General features: G+C 39.4%; 1 protein-coding gene across 1 annotated transcript in view; it reads right to left on the minus strand.

Annotated features, from left to right (window-relative positions):
* Positions 1-1,632: 1,632 nt before the first annotated feature.
* NCBP1 (nuclear cap binding protein subunit 1) overlaps positions 1,633-24,475 on the minus strand; it is a 37,722-nt gene continuing 14,879 nt past the window's right edge. The window contains exons 8-23 of the mRNA XM_043486997.1: positions 24,036-24,251; positions 21,309-21,406; positions 20,507-20,570; positions 18,840-18,950; positions 18,059-18,123; positions 16,465-16,527; positions 16,158-16,232; positions 14,198-14,301; positions 12,094-12,216; positions 11,033-11,135; positions 10,126-10,219; positions 9,217-9,320; positions 7,443-7,557; positions 5,973-6,101; positions 5,099-5,212; positions 1,633-3,469 (exon numbers count right to left, since the gene is read on the minus strand). Coding sequence (XP_043342932.1) covers positions 3,356-3,469; positions 5,099-5,212; positions 5,973-6,101; positions 7,443-7,557; positions 9,217-9,320; positions 10,126-10,219; positions 11,033-11,135; positions 12,094-12,216; positions 14,198-14,301; positions 16,158-16,232; positions 16,465-16,527; positions 18,059-18,123; positions 18,840-18,950; positions 20,507-20,570; positions 21,309-21,406; positions 24,036-24,251 — 1,692 coding nt within the window. The 3' untranslated portion in view covers positions 1,633-3,355. The remainder of the gene's footprint in view (positions 3,470-5,098; positions 5,213-5,972; positions 6,102-7,442; positions 7,558-9,216; positions 9,321-10,125; positions 10,220-11,032; positions 11,136-12,093; positions 12,217-14,197; positions 14,302-16,157; positions 16,233-16,464; positions 16,528-18,058; positions 18,124-18,839; positions 18,951-20,506; positions 20,571-21,308; positions 21,407-24,035; positions 24,252-24,475) is intronic.

Below are 24,475 nucleotides of genomic sequence, written 5' to 3' on the forward strand. Positions count from 1 at the left end.
TCAATAATTATGTATGTTTTGGCTGAACAGCGGGTTTCAGTTAAGGTCCAGCAGGCCTGGTGGGCAGAACACTGTGTGTGTGACCATTTTTACTGTAATAAGGGTGGGAGCTGAGCAGTAAAATGGGTTCAAAAGTGTTAGCTTAGAGCTAAAGCTGAGAAATAAGCGACCAAGGCAAACCCTCGACTGAGGTAGGAGGGCGTTTTTAGCAGTAAAGGCAAAAGCTGGCCGAGCTGGGTTCATATCCCAGGAACCAGCAGGGATGGTGGGAGACCACTGCACCCCAGACCCTGGGCCAGGTCTTCTAGACCATGTCTGTCTCTAAGTCAGGGTGTGTGGGAGCTTTGCTGGGGCGAGTTTTCTATATCCTTAGGGTTTATGATAATCTATCAGTGTCTGGATATCCCTTTTCAAATCTGGGTAGAACAGAAAAACAGCTATACTGTTTGTTGATCAAAGGTAATGATAACTTGTTAACATTTACTGAGCATTTTCCATGTGTCATGCAGACACTATGCAAAGTGCCTTCCGGGTATTCTCATGTAATCCTGGGAGGGAAGACAGCTTGCTTCTGTGCTTATGTAGCACTTCTAAAGGAATCGTAACCTACAACCTGACGTCACCCCAGACATTTGGATCATGTTTAAATAGTCAAATATTACCCTATCTTGTCAAAAGGATTACAAGGTAGTTACCTGGTAAGAGCAATCGATCCCAAGTGCTTGATTAACAGGGTGTATGCATTCTTTTTTATACAAATTCAAGATAGATCATTTTAAGTTGTTCTTTGACAGGACTTTTTATCTTACTAATAGGAAGTTTTTTATACATTTTCATGTTTTTCTTCATATCAGCTCTTGGAGATTACGCTTGAAGAAGAGCAAAAGTCAAAACAAGTCAAAGCCAAAGACTTGAAACTGTAATTACTAATTGTTCTCTATATAAGTATTCAATACAGAAATGTTTACTATGTTTTTTTTTTTTTTTTTTTCTTTCATGTCCTATGCTGAATATTACAGCTCAGTAAAAATCGATTCTGAATGGGCAGCAGGACCTTCTTTGGACAAAACCAAAAGCTTCCAGCAAGTAACTAGGGCTTCAGGCTGCTGACCACAGCATTACTGCATTGAGAGATAAGGAACCCTTGAACCACCACATGGACATAGTTTCAGATTCCATTTACTAGCTGTGGACCTTGGGTGAGTTGCTCAGTGGGCCTGTTTTTATCTGTCTTATAGGCATAATAATCTAATGACTGTCCTGATTAAATAGGGCAAATGACACGTTATTAATGAGCATGTATTACCGAGACCAGTGTGGCTAAGACTTGCCAGTTGGGGTGGGCTTCTAGTCAGTCACTCTTTACCTTCAATGTAAGTCCTGGTGTCCAGACATCACTGACAGCCACATATGCTCTGCTCAGCTTGCCACGTTCTGTCCTCATCTTTCATTTTCAGATATAATTGTAGATTATTAGTAAGTTCTAGAAATCCCTGCTAAGTACTTTCCAGGAAAAGCAAGCAAACTTTATCTTCATTTGAACTGCTTTCTGAGTAATTCCTGCGAGATTTAGAGTCAAGGAAAACAAAAATTATGTTTACTTGGACAAAAAAGCATGTTAAATGGCGTCAGTTCAGTTTAACAGAATATTGATTTATTGTAAGGTACGATGTACAGTGTGACATGCCATTCTTTTGTTTCTGTGAGCTTCATTTGTGGAGAGAGCGATTGTTGAATGTGTTTCTTCAGAATTCAATCTCTGGTTTGGTTTTTCCATACACCTAGTTTGCCAGACTGGATCAGAGCAGGGTCACATCAGTAAGCAGTTGTTAGAAGCAACCATTACACGTGAAGAGGGTCTCAGAGAAAGGAGGTGGATCAGGTAAAAGTCTAAGTAGCCAGACTTTGCGATACATTCTGAAAGGATTACAAAGCAGCTTCAGGGTCAAAGTTACCAAAGCCTTGAATGTTACCCTTTAGCTTCTTGAGGACAGGAGCCATTTCTAACTAATTACATAGTTTGTGGGAAGGAGGAACAGTATAAACAAAAGAACATTTAGCTAAGCACTTGGCTTTTAGTTCCCTGCCAGTAACTTGCCATGCAACTTTAATCTTGTGATTATTTGTCTTAAATGGTATGGTGTTTTAAAATCCTAGGAATTTCCATCTACTGAGTAGACTATATTCTGTAGCCACTAAGTATATGGCAAACCAAAGAGACCCCATATATTATGCACCATAAACTTATGATGTACTAAGTTTAAAAAAAAAAAAAACCTATATTGTACAAATGAACAAAGCTACTTCAGTTGTGGGATTATTGCTAAGTTTTTTCAAAGGTTCAATGAGAAAAAAAACTAAAGATCCTAGAAATTTGGAATGTCAGATAACGCCTTGTTATTTTACAATGTACTTTTCTTATCTTAGTTAAGCCTCAACACCATATAGGAAACAGGTTTAGGAATTAGTAGTTACTTGGACCAGATTCCACAGAAATAAAATCCAAACCTACATCTAACCCTAGGCATTAGTCAGTCTAGCTACTTCTGAGTCACACTTTAACAAGAAATGCACTATATGAGCTTGAACAGATATGTCTCAGATTTGAGATGACCAGATCTTCTAAGATGATAATTCCAAAACTTGTCTGCATATTGCAGTTACCTGGGAGCCTTAAGAACTACCAGATATGTCTGTGTTTGAAAGACTGTGGTTTAATATTAATTTAAAAAATAACTTTTTAGACAGCCCCAGGTGATTTGTGTTCAGATTTAGGAATTTGCTACTCTAGTAACTTTTTAATAGTATCTTAAAAATACTACAGTAATTAAAAGTATTTTGAAGAGAAAATTTCAGATGGAGTTATTTTACAAAGAAATCACTAAAGTAGACTGAGATGATAAATCATTAAATACCAAAGTTTAAAAAACATTTTTAGTTTTTATTTCAGCCATGTTAGAGGTACCCATGAGCTGTGAAAAGCTATGCTACTTGATAAAATTCATCAGTTCTATATACTACTTGGTAAATAAGCTTGACCCTCTAGTGTTTCACATACCTCAAATTAGTTATCTTTTGTGCCTTAAGGAGGAAAAAATATCAGAAAAGCTGTATTTATCACATATACAATACATCCTATGGTCATTATCACATTATTGTCATTACGGAATATCTGCTTTTTAGGGGCAGTTAAGGGTAATCAATACCATATTTCTTCACTGTCCTCCTCTCTCTTTCTTTTAAAAAAGTGACAGGATGCTACAAGAAAGCAAGCATTCAAACAATCAAAAATAAGACAGATTATTTTGAGATCTTTTAAAAAAATCTTGACAGGAAGGGGGAAAAAAAATGACCCTTAGGCCTGCAGGGCACAGAACTGCTGGAACACGGCCAGGATGTGCGGGTCTAACTCAGCAGTGAAGAGCAGGTTCTCCAGGGTCACCATGTACTGCTGGATTATTTGGTGATGCTGCAGACACAGAAAAGGGGGTAAAGTTTAGGTTGGGAAAAGGAGCACATAAGCAATCTCACGGAACATTCCCCTAAAGCCCACCCACACTGTGGAGTGATGCCAAAGAGCAGAGAAAAAAGTGGTCTGGCTGGTAGGAATAATAACCCTGGAAAGCCCAAGTACTGAGAAAACACAGGGGGAAATGAAGGACCAGTTCTGGTCTGTCTCTGTGCAGCTCATGTTCCAAGGCCGTGGCAGCAGCACTGCTCCAGTGCTGGACGGGCTCAGCTGGTGCTTTTCTCTAATTCAAAGTGAAGTCGCTCAGCTGCATCCGCCTCTTTGTGACCCCGTGGACTGTAGCCCACCAGGCTCCTCGGTCCATGGAATTCTCCAGGCAAGAATACTGGAGTGGGTTTCCATTTCCTTCTCCAGGGGGTCTTCCCAACCCAGGGATCGAACCCGGGTCTCCCGCACGGCAGGCAGATGCTTTCCCATCTGAGTCACCAGGGAAGCCCTTCCCCTACAGTGTGACTTTGTAAAAGTTACCCAGACAAAGGATGAACTATGAAGAAGAAATTTTGGAAATCATTCCCTATTTTGGTTAGGGCATTAAGCAAAGAGATGTGTTAAGAAAAAAATTAACCTATTTATATTTCAGAATTAGCCAGTGATCTCTTAAGTATTCCACAAAACAGGAAACCCAAACCTCACTGTTTTTTATCTTTTAAAATAGAGGTCATCTGTGTTACTGAAAATCAGTGACTTATTGAGCCTAACTAGAAAAAATTGTCAGAAAATGAAAGTTTCTTCTACATGTACATATATAAACTTTAATATACTCAGATTCCTATACGATCAGGCTGTTGACAATAAATAAGCCTTCAACCAAAAATTTACTCTAGATTTTTTAAGGAACCTTTTTTCCCCTTTAAGCCTTCTGCTTTAATGACTCTTGTCTAGAACAAACAGATAAGGACTTGCCTGGGGTGTTGGTGTCTGAAGACACCACTCTACTTCAAATCTTTAACTTAAATCCAGCGGAGGATGTGTTGCAGTCTGCTTTCTCTAAGAACCTCAGGGAACTTACATTATTAATAGCGCCTCCAGAAGCACGGTTATCATTTGAACTTTGGATTTATAGAGGTTCTTAAAATCTTATTACGCTTCCCTTAGCATTTTTCTATTCTGTGTTACAGCTAGGCTCTCCAACGAAGAGAATGGCAGTTAGGAGTCTCAGTGACACAGAGCCAGTTTTAAGCCTGAATATCCTGACGAGCAGCAGTAGGAACAAATGGACACTAACTGAGGGACTTACAGGTACTAGATAACCTGACAGAGTCGGTGCTTTTTAAAACGGAGAAAAAAAGATGATAAATAAGTAAAATGGAGAGCCCTGCGGCTGAGGATGCGCTGTGCTTAGTGACTGGGTCGTATCCGACGCTTCCGACCCCGTGGACTGCAGCCCACCAGGCTCCTCTGTCCGTGGGATTTCTCAGGCAGGTTCTTTACCAACTGAGCAACCGCTGCTTAAGTCGTGTCATTTTGAAGCTCTATTACTTACAGGTTGCAGAGTCTAACTGAGCTAGGAGAGAATCCCCATGGCTGAGAATAGTGAGTTTATTATCCTAATCAAAGTTTTCCACAAACCTGTAGGAAGATCTGCTGGAGCCTCTCTATACAGTTCTTATACCACGGTGTTAACACACTGGTCCCATCAGTTTCACAGCGTACTAAGTGCTCGGTCAGGATCATGATGAAGCGCTGGAAATAGGGTAAAAAGTTCCAGAGGTGTTAGTAAACAATCACATTTTTGGCTAAGAGACCTCAAGGGTATTGCTTGTTTCACCCTATCTCTGTGGTATGTATCCCTAACGTTCATGATTCAATAAATAGTGAGGTGTGGAAAGGCAGACCAGTGATAACATGAGTTGTTTAGTCCCTAAGTTGCTTTTGACTTTTAGCAACCCCATGGACTGTAGCCCGCCAGGCTCCTCCGTCAACGGGATTTCCTGGGCAAGAATACTGGAGTGGGTTGCCCTTTTCTTCTCCAGGGGGTCAAACCCCCATCTCCTGCATTGGCAGGAAGACTTCTTTACCACTGAGACACCTGGGGAGCCTGATGAGGTGAGTAGCACATCATTTTTGGCAATACAAAAGTAATCTAACCTTTAGTATTTAGATTACTTATGCTAGTAATTTTTCTTAGAATCTGTTTTAAGGACATAATCAGAAATGTTAACAGGAATGTATACACAAAAATCTTCAGGAAGGAAAGCAATCATCTAAACAGATCTACAAGTACTTAGTAATAGCATCCCCCATTTTTTAAGCAAGAAGAAATATACATGCTAATTAACAACAGAATGACCTCCAGTTAGTGAACTTTTATTTCCTGTGTAAATTTTTATACATTTAAGACCTTACAAATAAGCATGTATTACTTCTAATGATTAAAAACTTTTTAAAACTAAAGAAATATACTGGTTTTTTTTGAACCTATCAATGTCCCAAGTCACGATACCTGAAATATGACAAGGAAGAGATTCTTCTGTTCACTCTGAGCAGATTCCACTTTTTCCTGCAGTCTTTCTATTTGTTCTTCAAGAGCCCCATCTTTCCTGTCACTGCTTCTGTCATCATCATCACTTCGCTACAGAATGCAGAGGAACAAAAGGAAACCACCATTTAGAATTCCAGTATATTAAACAAACTCCAACAAGCAGACCTGAGAATTTTACTGTGTCTGGTCAAATACTATCTGAAGACTTGTATTCTATAAGAGGAGAACCAAACATACAGGCAAACATCCAAAGTCCTGTGAGTGCTTATCTAGGCCAGGGAGATTCAGTGGCACTTGTCTTGGGTGACGGCATTGGGTTTCCTATGTAGCAGAATGAGTTATGCCTTTTACAGGATAGTCCACTCAAGGAGGAAATGTATGTCACAATCTTCATTCAAAATGAAAACAGCTTTGGAAAATGTACAGTTGATTCCTGTTATTCACAATGGTTGTTTTATCAAATTGCTGTGAACCCTGAGTTTGTGAACGCTGAACTGTTGCTCCTAGGAGAAATATAGGGCTAGGGTCTTGGGAACCTCTCATCACAAAACTTTTTTGTTAACATAAATCTGCACTGCCCTTACAATAGCCACACATGACTACTGAGCACTAAAATGTGGTTAGTGTGACCAAGGAACTGAATTTTACATTGTATTCAAATTTTATTAAAGTGACATGTGGCTAGTGAATATCACACGGACACCACATATCTAGAGAAGAGGGTGGTGTGAAGTCCAGTCTCTGGAGCAGGTACACGTGTAAAATGGGGATGATGCCGTTTACCTCACAGCGTCTGCGGCTTGTGTTTGCATACTGTCCCTCATGTATGTGTGCGTGCCCGCACGGTGACTGGCGCCTGACACTGCTCTGGGTTTGTATGAGTCATTAAACTTGGCTTTACCTTTCTCTGGGAAATGTGCCTGACCCTGGAAAACGGTCACGAAGAACACCAGTACTATCTGTTAAATCTCAAGGTACATCCAGCTCACTGCTTCTGCCCCAGATGGCTACAACGCTAAACATGTTAATAATACGAGGAGTATTTTATGGGTCCGGAAAAGGCTGTCTCCTCTTGCTCTGCTCCCTCCCCACCCCTGTGCCAGGGAAGGGGTGAACCCTAACAATCTTCTCTCTCTCTCCATCTTGCATCAGAAACTCTTATAGAAACACAAGTGTCCTCCTCCCTTCTCCTTCGGGAAGGCAATAGGATGGTAAACTATGGAAAAAGCAAGCTTTGTGGCTTTTGCTAAACAGGTTCACCATGCAGGAAAACGACAGAGAGCAGCAGACGCCAGTCCTTCCCCCTCCTCCATTTCTACAAACAGCTCTGCATGATTTGGTCTCAAAAAAAAAAAGCTCCCATCAAGGTAATGAATATTCTCAGTGATTTCTTTTATTATTTTGACGATTTGCAGCCGACACAAGACTCACCCGTTTGTGTTGCCTTGCGAGTTTTTCCTTAGCCTCTTCTAGCTCTTTCTGGATCTTGAGAACGTGTTTGTTCATCTTACGAATTGTGGAGTGCAAGATTTCCCAAACGAACAGTCTTAAAGTAATAAGGCATTTGGTTACTGTATGTTAAACTATACTTAAAGAAAATAAGCCCTCTCAACTTTCGTAATCTACACATACTTATTAAGGTCTGATATAGCCTTCTCTTCTTTAGGCAGAATAAGGTATATTTCTCCAGCAACATAATTTTTCTTGTACTATCAATCATGCACACAATCTATCTCTACCCATTAGATTCAGATGAGCTTCCTAAAGGCAATACTGGGGTCCTCGTCATTTATTTATTTCCACCCCCTACTAGACATACATAGAACGTATGTGTACATAGTCAATGAAATGGCAAACCAGAAGAAAACACCCTAGAAACAAAAATACATTTTTCTCTCTTTTGAATGTAAACACTATGTGTTGTGGTTTTTTTGAAATGGAAACCTAGTATGAGGATCACTGACATGCTTTATACTAGCACAAACTCAGCCAATTCTCTTGGAACATGTAAGAACCTCATTAGTTGGTAAGAGCTATCAACTGCTGGGCCTTTAGGAATGAGATACTTAAGTCAACTACTTTTTCAAACTACTCAAGTACCAGGGTCACCTGTAGGAGTGTTACATGTTTGCCGCATAAATATGAGTGTGCTTAAGTAGCTTCTTAACTCCTTTTTACGTCTGTAACATTATGTCTCCTAACCCCAGGGTATACCGCGCAGGAGAGGACTTCCTTCTACAAGTTTAATCTGGATGGTGACAGTTCCAAGTGGAACATAATAAAACAAGGTGTAGAGTGTTAGCAAACAGGGTGAAGCAGCAGAGTGCCCGAACGCTGCCTCCGGCAGCTGGTCAGCAAAGGCCCTGCGGAGGGAGAGCTGCAGACGTAAAGCGCTACGGGTTGGCGGCTGACAGACTTGAGTGGGCAGTTTTCTGAGATGCTGCACATCTGAGAATGTCCTTCTGTTGCCCTTATTTCTGAGTGCCAGCTTGGCTGGTGTGATCATCTTAGACCACATTCCTTCACCCTAAAGGTTCAGCTTAGTGTCCTAAGCCAATAACAAACACAGTGAAGAGGATAAAGGCTGTGATGGATATTTATGTCTTTGCAAGTAATGGGTTCCTTTGTTTCCTATTTTGTATCAACTCCTGTTGTCCTAGCCCTGGATCAGGTATAAAGCCTGTGGACTCTGCTTCATGCATAAGAACCAAACTTAAAGAAAAGTCTCTTTCCTTTAGGGGGAACGAGTCAAGAGAGAATTTTCTGTGTATTACATCTAGGAATTTTATGGCTAAGGTGAGACCTCCTCCCCCAGTGGCATTCAGGTGCCCACCAGGCTTTCCTCAATCCCTCCGTAATGCGCACTTAATCTACAACAGACTGATTTCTGCCGGTTCCTACTGTGAACTCCTGCCCCGTCCCATTGTCTAGCTGAGACCCTGACATACAGCCCGATCTCCCCGCCCAACAGTTTGGACCCTCTGTAAGCGTTTCTACTTTTAAGTCCTAATTCACCTTTTATGTGTGTGTCCCTAAAACACACTCTGCAACCAGACTGGTTGTGTGTATTTCCATTGTGCAAGAATCTCTGCCGAGTCCAGGCTGGACCACTGTGATGCTAGTATAACCTGGTCTGGACCAGAATGTGGAGCTCATGTATAAGAATTCTGAGAGAATAAGAACTTTGTAAAATAACCCATTTTACCTAGTAAAGTCACGAGACAATTCTGAAGAGAAGATCCAATTTGCTACTGCAGCACAGTCGACAATCTGCGTGCGAATCATCTTATCTACCAGAACAGCAATCATCTATGGTCAGAGGAGAGACGTTATTCCGGGAAGTCACAGTTATATGTAGGCCACAATAATCCCACTGCTAAACAGTTAAAATAGGATGGGTGTGAACATTCAGTAGCTATGGAACTGAACAATTTGACCATTAGGTCTCAAGATTTGTTTTCCCTTCTGCTTGGCTCTGGTACTTTTTGTAAGAATACAATAACACAAATAAAGACTGAGCAAAAAGAAACTCTGAATGTTAATACTTAAAACATACTGACCAGAGATTTAGTAACACATCTTTTGTTACCTGGAAGTTATTGACTACAGATGTTTCAGTATTCATTTATATAATAAACTGCTGGCCATAAGCATGCGTTAGTGCAAAAATATCCTGGTTAATAATGTGTCAAAGTTAATCCTAAAGTTTTATCATGAAAAATATCGTAAATATACTCCAAAACTTATTTTAATGCCTCTTTATAACACATGGTATTAAAATAGTATATTGAGATTTGAGAAATCTGGGGCCTGTTTAAAAATAGAAACTGGATAGACTAAAGAACTATTTCCTACCCAACTGGAGAACCTTCCAAGAAATAAGCATTCTTACTTAAAATGTGTTGAGATATTATAACATCATACCAAATCATAACACTTGCTCTTTAGAGAATGACTCAAACATCATTACTTCCACAGCACTAAAATTATAGATTTAAAAACTGTTCAAAGGGCACAGTTAAATTTCATGTTCTACAAACTAAAACAATGATATCAAGTGCCTTCTTTTTATACCTATACAGTCAGCATCTCAACATGTCTAATTAGTTTTTACCTGTGGATGGTTCCGCCAGACCTCAAACATGACTCTTAGAACATGTAATTTTCCTTCATCGCTTTCAGCTAGGGTTTTGAAGACTTCATGAAACCTTTTCATGGTTGGTGGGGGTGGGGGCAGAAATAGCACAGATAAACTTATTGAGCATCTTAACATTTTCAAAGCTTTACAACGTTACTCAATTTCCAGTGCAGTATAAAATACAAAATAACCAAACATCATTAATCATTGAGGAATATAAAAGGTATGATTAGGAATTCAATTTGTATGGCATCTGTCTCAAAATCTTAGGAGAATTACAAAGTACTGTCATTAGCCAAGGACTCTAGTTTACTGTGTATTTAAGGACAGATGAGGGCTAAGGAATAGTCTAACACCCGTGTAGTAGTCTGCCTGCATCTTCTGTGGGAGCCTTGCAAGTCTCATAGAGAGACCAGGAAGTTGAGATGGGGTGAGGAGTCTAGTTTCTCTGCCTGACTGGGAAGAGTATCTATATGTTCGTTCTTCATTTAGACTGTATGATGAGTTAAAAAGTTCTGTCTTTAGATGCCAACCTTTGGGTGGCTCCCAGAAATGCAGCTGGCTCTCAATTCTGCTCACCCTCTTTTTAGGAAGATCCTTGGACAAGGTGGGAACTTTCTGATTGTCCTATGGACCCAGGTTTTTCTCTCTCTAAAGGTTTATGTGGAAAAAATGTACACTTTATATATACATGCAAACCACAGACAGGAGCCATCCAACTGGGATGGTAGCTACCACAAGCCAGAGCCCATTGTATCAAGTTATATGACGCTATTAAGATCTCTCTATTCAACCATCGTAAGGTAAAAACCACCACACCACTGTATTCACGCAGCGAGGTCTGAAACCCTCAAGAGGGCATGTGTGCTCTGGCCGCACTTACTTTGCAAGAGCGCTGAAGGAGTGGCTGAACGACTTGGCTGCCAAGTGTAGCAGAGTCTGTACAAAGACCTCTATTTTCAGTGGGTTAAAGCTGAATCCTTCATCTGAACAACAGCAGAGAGAGTCAGGAAGATTAAGCATAGCAATTCTCTGGTCCCTAACCTGTATTGCTAAGCAGATGGCACACTCATATCCAAATACTGAGTCCCACGTTCAAGCAATGTCTCAGCGCACTAACAGACAATAAAAGACCGTCACTGATTAATCGCGTGTCCTCAAAATACAAAACTAAGCATGACCTTAATTCTGAAGTTTTGGGGGATTGTTTCCCAAATTATTCTATATGTTCCATTTCTTTTTACAAATACCACATAGATTTCTTTGTTCTTATCTCTCTACATGGGTGGCAAGATAATACAGTAAAAGAAAAAAATACACTAAGCCCTTTACACTTTAGGTGCATGTCCTAAGATGTCTGACAATGTTTATATTTAACATTCTGAATTATACTTTCTAAATATATTCTAACATCATAATACAAACTTCTTAGAAAAATCTAAACAAAATCTCAGTAATAATCTAAACACCATTAATATTTTAAGCCATTTTTCTCTGTGTACAGATCTAACAAAATTTTCCTCCTAAACGGTTACCCCGTTGTCCCAGGAGACTTGATCTGTTTCATTAATTCGTCTTTTTTTGTTTGAGTTATTGTAGTTTCCAAGATGTTTTAATAGATGACAAAGCAAGTCCCTCTCATGGCTTTTTGTCTTATCTTTTGTTGATGATAAACTTATAGTTCAATTTGGAGAGAACACCCAACTTTATAATACACCAAGTCTTCCTATGCAGGAACCTCTCTAAAGTGAAAGCAGGCAGTGTTTCAGTGAACAGTGTGTGCACTTTTATTCACAGTTAAGTGAATTCAGTTAAGTGAATACCTGTGCTCTGGGGAATAACTGACAGGCTGTCAGGCTAAACAAATATACTGTACGAGAATTATGTTTTTACTTAAGCCTGACCCATACATAGTTCCATTCAACAAATATTTAATTCCCTTACCATCATCATCATCCTGATTAGGATTAGGGACGTCTTTCAGAATGCTGAAGATTTCATCATTGGTTGCTTTACTTTTAAAGGCAACAGCTAAACAGAGGGCAACCGAATGTCCAGGAAGAGAGTCTAAGCACAGAATGCAGAGAGTTAAATAACTGAAAAACTTTGAAGAAATGACTTTCTTTTAAAATAGAGTACTCTCTATCCTAAGGTTAATATTTATTCTGTATAAAGATAACCACACATGAAAGTTTCATTCAGTATGTCAATGGCTTTTCACCTGAAATAAGGCATAATAGGTTTCTTGCCTCAATACTTCCTTAAGAACACGGAGCTAATTGGAATTCAGAGTGTGAGGCAGGTATGGATCTTCCTCGGGAAACACAGCTTCAACTCTCCTTGGATGGTCTCTGATCCCTAGGCCTCTGTAAGCTGAAAGGCTGAGAATGTATTTCTCTTTCATTTTGGTCAGTGCGCCTCCTTTCCCTGATACAGTGGAAACTAAGTTTGGGTTTGAGCAAGGTGAAGGCTGCCAACTTAAGACCGACTCTGCTCTGCTCCTTTGCTGAATCCGCACGCGTGAGTCTGTATGAGCCAGATGCTCGCGTGCTGTGACTCCAGTGTTTACTGTTGGTCCTTACTGTGTACAGTCTGAGCTGACACACACTGCACGGCATCACCAGAGCAACGGGAACTCTACTTTTAATGTAAGGTAGACAAAGAGGTAGCAAAAAAGGCAATTCTGACACAGAATACGAGTTACTAAGCACTTGGAATGAATAAAGTCAGTTCCAACAATTCACATGTGCTCTGTACTTTTCTTGAAAGTGTGAGGGAAAGGGAAGAAAAATCCCCCACCAGCGACAAGACTACATTCTAGGTAAGGAACCAAGATACATAAAAAGTAGCCAGAGAGTAACACAAAACTGGCTTGCTAAAGGTTAAGGAAATATTTACAAGAGTGGAGCTCGGGCTAGATCCTGGAGAGAGAACAGGAACCAGAGAACAGAAAGGGATGATGGTACAAACAGGTAAGACCAAGAATGAGAAGCATGGAAAAAACAAAGTGGGCTTGGCTGCAGTCACTTGAGAAGAAGTGACAAATCATAAAGTAGAAACGACAGTTAGGTGGGCCTTAAGTGTTAGGCTGAAGGCTGAGTTATTTCTGTGGGGAAAAAAGAAAGCTCAGTGTTCAACAAAAGTCTGAACTCTTTGATATCAAAGACTGTATCTTATGGTTCTCTGAGCCAGTACAAAGCAGAAATCAAAATGTGGCACTTATAAGTACCGCATCAAGCTTTGCTTTTTGCAGAAAACACAGTGTTCAAGAACAAGGCTGCTCAGTATTTAAGTCTGGGCTTTAGCCCAGAATAGCTTCTTTGAAGCTCTTCCCTCATTGTAAAACTGTTGTTAAGAACATACCTATTTCTCAAAAGTTGTTTTAAGGAATAAGTGACACAGTAACATAGGAAATGGAATCCTCAGCACTGGAATCGAGTTTTGTTTCAAGGGAAACAGGTGTAGTCTCAAGTGCAGGGGGAGAAGCAGGGGTGCAACATGAGAGCAGGGGGGAGGAGTGAGTTTGAAGCACAATACGGCACATCAAACAGTCCCTTTGATTTTCAGTGCAAATCTCAGAAATGACGTGACCAAACAGTAAGAAAAGTGTGTTTAAGAATTTGCTTCTAGACTAGAGGCTCGCTGCAGGTAAAACATGTAGTCTCCATGTGCATCTACATTCCCACTCCTGTACTGTTAGCAGATGATAAACCAATTCATGTAATCAAAATTGCCATGACAAACACATACTTTCATTTCAGTAAGTTCTGGCTATAAATTCATCTTGCTGTACTTAACAACACTTAAAATGTCATGAAGAAAACATTTTAAACAATATTAAAAACAGTTACAAGACAGTAATTACTAAGTAAATCACAGTAAATGTTTAAAATTATGACAGGGCAAAGAAAACAACAGAGGCTGGTGAGAATCACCTTTCAAACAGAGAAAATATAAACCCAAGAAGAGGAATAATTTACTTTCTCCACCTTAGAAAACTGAGCCAACCCTTGCATTAGCACCTTTGGGAACAGGGCTCGTTACTTACTGCTGCTCTCATCTCCGTACTTGTAAATGCAGCTCGGGTTTGCAGGACATAGAGCTGAGAAGGTAGGAGGGACAAAATCTAATATACGCTGATGGTAAGACAACCTACAATATAAATAAAAGCCTCAGAAAATACCGTTCACCAGTCTCGTTCTTTGGTAATAGCCAACTTTACTCAGGAGAGCAGCACCCGGCACTCAGCTGACAACCAGGAAGTAAAGGGCAACGCGTCGTTTTAACTCCCGTCTGGGCCAGCACACCAGAACCCACGTCTTCTTCAGAACTTCCTGCTTTGTGCGGAGATGTGGGCCAGTGGGTCCACAAGCCCGGTGGCCAAGGATGTGAGGTGGTGATGGCAGGGTGTGATGAGGTGGAGCAAACAGTTTGTACGGTTGGAAGATTGGTTATATTGTAGTAGATAAATACTTATCCAGACCATGGGAGACAAGTTTCTTAATGTCTGCCAAGGTATTTAGAAATCATGGCAAAGGGGAAGGCTAGGGAGAAAAATGATATGTTGGGATGGAACTGGAAAGATACACACATCTAGGTGGATATAAAAACAGATTTGTGTATGTATGGGTACATGTCTGCATAAATATATTCACTATGCTTGTCCATCTAGAGGGCAGAAAACCACTTATACCCAATAGCAATAAACACATCAAGTGTCCAGACCTTGCTACTTAAATACCATGCCCCATAAAAGAAGCTCCTCCTCTTTGAATATGAATAGATGATTCCAGGAAAGGGGCAAGGAAACGTAAGAAGAGCCTGGAACATCTGTGCCAGAAATAAGGAAACGCTCAATGAATGGAGGGGGAACATTAAAGGAAGGGAAAAACAGGGACACAGCAGGCACAAGGGACTCGCAGTGGACAAATGGGGGTAAAATCTGAGCATCAGAGTAAGTACCGACAGTGATGAGTGTCACTGAACAAAACAGTCTCTGCTGATACATAAACGCAGGAACTAATAGCTAAAAAAGGAAAGCTCTTTCTTACAGGAGAAAGTCAACTAATAAACGTAGACGGAATAATGGAAAAAGGGGATCATCACAGTGGTGGCGATAAAAGTACAAGCTGCAGTGGAGGTCTGCTCTAAGACCTGAGCGCCACCTCAGGGCATTCTCCACAAAACACCGATCAACTACAAAGGGGGAAAGGGCGAGTTCCAGGCTGAGAAGCCTGACGTGGCCATCTAATCAAGATTAACATCTTCAGTGGTGGACAGTGTGAGACGTGACTCATGAGGATGCACCAAGCCAACAGAGCAAAGGCCCACAGTCTTTAAAACTGACAGTGATGTGAACGAGAAAGAGTAACAGCAGTTCAAGGTGAAGGAATCAGAAGAAAATGACAATTAAATGCTACACATGCTCCTGGATAGAATTCTGGGCCAGAAAGGAAAAAAATATTGTTGGGATGGTTGGTAAAATTTCAGCAGCATCTGTGGATTGTACAAGTGGTATTACTGTATCAGCTCATCCTGATCTGGAGGGCTGTATTCTCGTCATGGAGAAGTGTTTTTTTGTTTGGGGGAAATATACAACCGACTAGGATCAGACATCATATCTGCAACTTGTTTTCAAAAAGTTCAGAGAAAGACCAATATAAAGGGTAGATATTATACAGAGAGGCTAAAAGGACTAGGCATTAGAACAAATGTAGTAAAATGTTAACTAGGGGATCTAGATGAACATCATACAGAGTTCTATTTTGGCAACTTTCCTAAAATTTGAAATTATTTCAAAGTATATTTGACAAAAATAAACTTTTTGACTTAATTCACATAGAATCCAGATGGCATGGCTGCCCTATTTTTCAGCATAAATCTGAAAGGGAAGAAAGAAAGGTACTTGGATTTTAATGATATGATATTCTGGACATACATTTGAGAAGGGAAACCTCCCCCACAGAAATGAGACAACCTAAGCTAAGGAGAAAACACAAAGAACTTACCTCATACATTTTTCTAGAACTTCTCTTACAAACTTTGGTTTGGGACTTTCCGGATCTTGAGTAAGACAATCTGACCTAATGACAAAATACAGTTTTACAAGTTCTTACACATAATCCGCATCTGTATCTACCTTGTATTAAGCTGCAAATAGTTCCCTTCTACCTACATTATTTCATTTATATATATGTATTAAAAAAACTAAATCTTTCAGATCACAAAAAAGATTGTTTTTATATTATAGTTTTAAATATTACTTTTTAAAATGGTAAACTGTAGAGAAAGACAGATATACATAACACTACTTACCAATCTTCCCAGCTCCAACGGAATTGGAAGTTACTTAGATGATGGGAAAACCAATTAATAAACCTACACAAAGAAGTGGGGGGGGGGGTGGAAAAGGATGAAAGGTTGCAGTTTATAATAGGAATTCACATAATTCTTCAGACAAATAAGACCCTATTTTCACCCTACCTACAGCTGTTCCTTTCTTCTGCCACCTACCCCTCTCTGTGCAAACCCTGCAACTCATCTTCTACTTCAAAAAAAAAACAGTACCCATCTCACTCCTCCTAACAGTGCTATCCTTTTCAAGAGAATAACAGGTGCAACTCAAGTGCCTGTTTTATATCAAGAACCTTCTATGTGTTTATATTATATAATTTAATTCTCGCAGTAACTGCTGAGGGATGTATTATTCCATTTAACTGACAATGAAACTCCGTGAGGTGCAAAAAAAGATTAAGAACATTTTATAAACGCAAGAGCCAAAGCACAGTCTTTCATTATCATACCATGCCCTTTTTACCACAAACAATGAAACATACCATCAAAGCCCCTTTTTCTCTTAAAGACACCCCTGATCTCTCCAACTAGATAGGGATCACTTTAGTATACTATATAATGCTGTGAAATTTGTAAGAGCCCAGCAAATACTTGCTGAATGAATGGCATAGTTGGAATGCCCAGAGCAACTGGCAGTTTATTAATTAGACTGGGAAAAACCTCAGCAGACACCTTAAAGCACATCATTTATGTCCCTATAATTTCAATCATTAAAACTACTCAAGATAATAGGTCAACACACAGGACAGCCTTTTCTGATAGTTTTCAAATATGCATTTGAACAATGAACATGACAGATTACGGAAAATAGTCACTCTCTGTTCTGAGCTAATTTGGGAAAGTGACAGTAAGAGAGCATATTAGCTAACAGGCAGTAAGATCTCAACCAAAAGACAACAGGGGCATGCCAACTAACACAGCCATAAAAATCCAATACGGTCTTTTGTATAAACTCAGTCTTGAAGTTGTAGTTATAGAGAAGCTAATTGTTTTAAAAACAGACACTATCTATAAACAAATACATAATATATAAACATAATAAATATACAGGATTAGACTCTGCTTCTACATATGAATTAGCATAGAGCCTATTTTAAAAGCTTACCTACCTAATTACAGAGGGAAAGTGTAACCATACCAAAGCACCAAACAAATAAGCAATGAAATTAAAGAAAACTTCAGCATGGGTATCATTTCATATTGAAAATTAAGACTAGAAAGTGAAATGCTATATTACAACAAGTATGAGCTTTATTATATACAGGATTATTTGGAGGAGGCAAGAAAGAAAAACCAACTTGGAAATTCTTAAGAGGGCAAATATTTTTCTGATCATACACTTTTATAAAGTACAGGGAGTAGAAGCTGCTAACACTCTACAGAAATAAGGCAGGGACTTCCCTGGTCGTCCAGTGGCTAAGACTCCATGCTCCCAACGTACGGGACGTGGGTTTGATTCCTGGTCAGGGAACTGGATCTCACCTGCAGCAGCTAAGACCCACCGCAGGCAAATATTAAAAAAAAAAAAAGTGGCGGGGGGCGGGGAATACTATACCTGTCTACACATGTAGTATTCATTGTGTCCAAACGCATATATAACATTTCAGTTGCCTGTGCAAGCTGTGAATTTCAGGATAAGGAAAACTATACTCTCTTTGAAAATAATCTGTGATAGAAAAAACAAATAACATTTCCTAGAAGTCTATGTAATGACTAGTAATTCTTTTCAAGTAACTGATCTTAGAGGTATCAATGATATACAGTACACCTGACCTGTACACACCTGTGAAATCAAGATAATAAACATTTACATCACCTCCAAAATTGCCACATTCTCCTTATAATCCATCCTCCCTTCTTCCCATTTATGCCTCCAAGCAAATATTGGTCTGTTGTCACTACATTATTTGCATTTTCTAGGATTCTGTGTAAATGGTATCATATACTATGAATTCATATTTGTTTGGCATGTTTTATTCAACATATATTTTGCAATTCACTCATGTTGATGCCTGCACTGAAAATCTATTTTGGTTTTTTTTTTAACCTGAGTAGTATTCCATTGTATAATTGTAACAAAATTTGCTTATCCATTCATGTATTGATGGATATTTGGACGGTTTCCAGTTTTGGGTTGTTACACATAAAGTTATAAACATTAATACTCTTGGGTAAACAGTCAAAGAGTGGCTGATTGTATGGTACATGTGATTTTTAACTTTTAAAGAAATGCCAAACTCTTTTCATGAAGTGATTTAAACCCACCAGCAGAAATATTTAATAATCTTGTAAAACCAGGCCAAACAGAGTACATTTAAAAACAAAAGAAAGGATACAACTTGGGGTAGAGAGCCAGGCTGAAGTTTGCACAGTTCAATGAGAAGCGTTGTGTACATCACGTCGATGTGAGGCGGTGCTGGAAGTTGAAACAGCTCTGCAAAGATCACCTACAAGGGAATCACGAGTCAGCAACTCAATTTGACAGCTATCCATGCACTTCTACTATTTAGAAAGACCTCAGTGTTCTAAATTCTATGATATTCATAATTTTAAAAAGTAACTTTTTAACCTTAAAAACTATGCTTTCTAAAACACAAAGATCTATGATTGAATACTGTAATGAAGATTTCTTTATCTCTGTAACTCAATCAATAAGAATATGCAAAAATTAATGCTTAGCTGATATTTCCAGAGAATTAAATTTCAACTTTGAAAGTATCAGAGTTAATTCAGGGAGGTACAGTTTACTAGGGACTCACAGAGCCATCAGAGTTTCAGCTCTACAAGAAATAAGAGCCCTTTGTAGACTCTGAGGATATGGGATCAGAAGACAGTTAAGTCATTCTGCACAGTTACTACCTTTCTGGTAGTCCAAGACATTTTGGCCATGCTCTTGTTCAGAAACTTGTTTTCATCCTCCATATATAATTTGTGGGCCACATACCTAGACTTCTAAAGCCTAGTTCGCATTCCTCCTCCTCACTCCTATCTCCCACACTTTTGTATGAATTTCTATACATTTTGCAATTTTAAAATGTGACTTAAGTTTTGCACTTCAATTGACATGTCAATGAGTGAAATCCATTAGCCTAAGCATGCTCTCAAGTTTTGTAAAGATAGAACAGATGCACTATACCACTGTTCACACTGGTATAGTATGAATACAAAGTGAATTAAATAATACACTGTAATTATGTTCATGTTGAGCGTTTTAACATAAAGGAATAATGTATTTGACAGTTTGACTCGTGTCAAGTGAAAATACTGTTTTTTGGGAAATAAATTTCTATAAGGTGTTCAACGGTACTAATATCCTCCTCTGTATGACTTACATGGAAAAAAAGCATTATCTATTTTTTTCACTTCCAAAACAATTGACTCTTTTGATTTCTAAAAATAAATAAGGATTCGTATTTCCCTACTCTTGTGATACAGGAAATAATATACTAGTCCAGAGTATGCTAGTAGTGAGAAACCAGATAAACACAGTTAAAAATGGGTTATCTGCCTAAAGAAGTATTTAAAGCCGCTTATACATATGTTCCCTGGAGAAGGAAACAGCAACCCACTTCAGTATTCCTACTTGGAAGATTCCATGCACAGAGGAGGCCTGGAAGGCTACAGTCCATGGGGTCACTGAGGGGGACACAGCAGGGCACACAGACACGCGTGCACGCACACGTCTGTTACATGGACAAGGTACCGCTAGAGTTGGAGGTAACTCACAGTATCACTGATAACTACCCCTGAATGAAGACATCCTATATAAATAAATTACAGGCAGCTCAAAACTCTGTTTGCTTGCTGGGCTTAACCTCCTCTTTCCTCTTTACTAACATGGTTAACAGAGCTCCAAAACTGAAAGCAGCTTCCTCTTTTCTCTGTTAGTTTTCATTGTCTGACAAGCAGCAAGAACAATAACAAAAGGCCAGAAGCAGATTACACTTCACAGTCAACAGAAAGCCCCTGAGACTGTGAAACCAGCTCCATCTGGAATGCATACCTCAACTATGTGGTAGTTCAACGGGATCTTGTTCTTCCCAGGATAACTCACTAGCTGCGCGGCGCTATAAAAAGTGTAATTTAAGTTTAGTGAGCAGACAAAGATACATGAAAAACCAAAGCAGCAGTTTCAAACACAGTGCGTGTGGATACAGGGGGAATATTCTCTGAAATGTTCTGGATTTCAGCTACTTCACCTAACTACAGCACGAGTTATTTTTTCTACTTTAAGGGAAACTCCTTAACGTATATCCAAAACTCCTTGAAAGATCAGAAAGAACGTAAATAATAGTAAGGGATACATTCAGATCTACTAACTTAAAAAGTTCTATATGGTAGACTATCCCCAAAATGCTATATCCCTTTCCGTCTTAAAATCCAAATTGAAACTTTGCAAGGTTTTAGAAAACATTAAAAATAAACTTTTCCAAAGCTTGATTTCTAACTGCTAGGAAACAGAGCAAAACCGTTAGTGTTCATTTATTCCTGCAACATTCATCCCCAAAATAGCTTTTGTCACTCAAGTTAATTTATCCAGAACATACGGCAAATATCCACATAAAAGAGCAGGCGTCATAGGCATAACACTAGAAAGCACTGCAGTGCCACAGAGCGTCCAGAGAAGCGCCGTCTGAAGGTGACGCCGCCAGGAGGCAAGCCCAGTGTTTCTGAAATTGGTCTTAGTGAGACGGAAACCAGGAAGAGGAAAGACTTTCTTACTCTTAACGTAGATTTTGCTCTTTCTAAATCAAGATCGCTACTTTTTCACCACACTAGTAAAAGTACCATGAAAAGCATCTTACCAAGTTTTCCTTTCCTTCCAATGGGACTTAATGATGCAGTGAAGATTCTCTTCTATTACAAATCTTTCCACTGAATGACTCCCTGGCATTACAGGACCCTGGAACCAAAACAACAGCTATATACTACAGACCCAGACAAAATATTTATTTAACAAAACATATGAGAGCTTATTATGTTCCAGATACTTTTTATATTGGATGCTGAGGATAAAAGTTCACAAGCATGAAAGCTCTGTATTTCAACAAATTTTATTTCTGTGTTCACCTACCTATTAGAGAACTAGAATATCAGTTATAGTTTTCCTTCTTCTACCTGACACTACTATCTCTGCCCACCTCAAGTCTTAAATGAAGCAAACTATTATTAGCCCTTGATTTATGTTTTTCAACAATAAGAATGGATTACTTCCATAAAAAACATGGAGAGGGGGCTTCCATGGCGGCTTGATGGTACAGAATCCAGCTGCCCACGCACGGGACACGCGTTCGAGCCCTGATTCGGGAAGATCCCACGTGCTGCAGAGCAACTGAGACCACGACGACTGCTGTGCACCACGGCCACCGCGCCCGAACCCTGGAGCCCAGGAGCGGCAACTGCTGGACCCCGCGTGCCCCAGAACCTGTGCTCCGCAACGGGAGAAGCCCCTGCAATGCGAAGCCCAGCACTGCGACACAGAGGAGCCCCCACTTACCGCAACAAGATCAAGCACAGCCAAAAATAAAATAAATTAAAAAATAAAACCAGAGGGGAAAAAAACACATGGAGGGGGGAAAACTTTATTTAAAACACTATGTAGACATTAAAAAAATCACATATATGTTGAAAGGTATCCACACTGTTTTGTTTTTAAAAAAGATTAAAGAACATTATCTATGTATTGTTTAATTTTAAAAAATATGCATAGCAAACAGGTTCAATGAGTTTATTCTTATTTACTTTTTTAGTCACCACTGTAGACTCTTAATGGTGACTTTTACTTTACTTTATAATTTCTAATTAAAAAACTTTTTTTTGAAAGACCAGAACTAAACAACCAAATCCTCTTAAGATATCTTGTGTATTTATGCTCCTCTGGCAAGGATGACGGGCACGTCAGAGGCAATGCCCATTACAAACAGTGCAGGAGGGGCAGATCTCGGGGTCCTATTCTAGTGTCCCCTCTGCACAAATAAACACTAATCACAAAGATTCTAACAGTCTTACTACAAAGTAGACTTTCAATTACATATACCTAATGAGACCATTACCTAAAGCTGACTAAAAGCATTTTATTATATATGGAATACTGCAAGTGGGTAGCAAGCTGATAATTCTATATTTATAACTGATTACCCTGGGTTGGGAAGATCCCCTGGAAATGGCAACCCAATCCAGTATTCTTGCCTGAAGAATTCCATGGACAGATGAGCCTGGCAGGGCTACAGTCCATGGGGGTGCAGAGAGTCAGACATGACTTGAGCAACTAACACTAACTAACCCATTACCCAACAACCATTTACTCTAAAGAGTATACATACACTAAAATTTCACTGATTAAAATCAACTCTCCATAGAGTAGAAGAGAGAAGGCGGGGAAAGAAAACTCAAACTTGACCTTAGGTGGTAATGTGGGCTCTTATGCCAGTGGCCCTCACCCGCGGGCAGTTCTGCCCCTAAGGGAACGTCTGGTGATCTCTGGAAACATTTCTGGCTGTCACAACTGACACGCCACTGGCACCTATGTATTGGCACCTAGAAGGTAGAGGCCAGGGAGAATTCTAGGCATCCTACGATTCATAGGACAGCCTCACACCTAAGGATTCCCCAGCCCAAAACATCAGCTGTGCTGAGGTTGCGGAACCCTGCTCTATGCTGACTGGATCACATAAGCAACAGGTGTGAGAGCGCCTTGCAGGCTGCAGTCCACGAGGCCATGAAGAGCCAGACACGACTACACCACCACCAGCACAGGGCGAGTTTCCATTCAGGACCAATCCAGGATCACTGTGCTTGCCGCTTGGGTGTTAAAGTTAACACGGTCATTTAAACACAAAGGCATGAAGCAAAGCACAGTTAAAATGTACATTTTTATACTAAATGTTATTGTCAAAATTATACATTTTTTAGACTGCTAAAGTATAAAGGCTACCAACAACTTGACCTCATAATAAAAAATATATTTATACAAATATATTTAAATATATTTAAATAAATGAGATATATATAATTATATAAAATATAATTTATATTTATAATTTATAAATATATTTATATTTATGTAAATATATATTATATATAAATGTATATTTATATTTAAAATATGAGCACTTACCATGTGTCATATATCATTCTATATACCTTATGTGTGTATATTAATAACTTAATCCTCATTACAACTTTGTGAGCTATATCCTAATTATTATTCTATTTGGGAAACTAAGGTAAATAACTCGCTTAAGATCACACAGTTGCGATATGCCTGAATTGGGATTAAAACCCAAACCAACGTGGCTCTTAAACGTACACTTTTCAATTGTACACCATGCTGTCTCTTCGTTTATATAAGCTAAATATGATTTCTTGCATATTGAGGTGATACCATTCGCTGAATTAGACGTTAACTTCACTGCCACTGACCCTCTCAGACAATAAACGACTCAAAATTAAAATGTCCCACAGGTATAATTCTAACAAGATGAAACCAGAAGTACAACACAGCACAGGCCCTTTGCCGGTCAGGCACGCACCTCGGGATCATCCGTGTAGTCAAACATTCTGAAGATGACCCTGGGCATCGGGTACGCCGAGTCCTCGGTGTGAGGCGGCGGCGTGAAGGGAGGCAGGTTGTGCTGCAGGGCTTCACACAGGATGCTGTCAAAGGCAAGATAAGGTCTTAGGATGTGCCGCTCCTGCCAGCGATCCTTTTTCAATTTCTGAATCTGGGCCCAGAGGCAATCTAAATACTAAAGACAGATTGATTTTTAACAATTAATAGATATTTGGAGACTAGGTGAAATAACATTTTGACTAGACAAAACCAAAAATCTACTACCTTCTAAAATACAGGATACAAAAGCAAGCTAACTTATTAAATATAATACAAAGGAATGGTGCTGTTTCTGTACACATTTTAATTACTTTACAAAGTCTGTCTGGGGCTGCTACGTCTTATTTTTTCAAATTGGGC

The sequence above is a fragment of the Cervus canadensis genome, chromosome 14, assembly GCF_019320065.1.
Source record: "Cervus canadensis isolate Bull #8, Minnesota chromosome 14, ASM1932006v1, whole genome shotgun sequence".
NCBI lineage: Eukaryota > Metazoa > Chordata > Mammalia > Artiodactyla > Cervidae > Cervus > Cervus canadensis.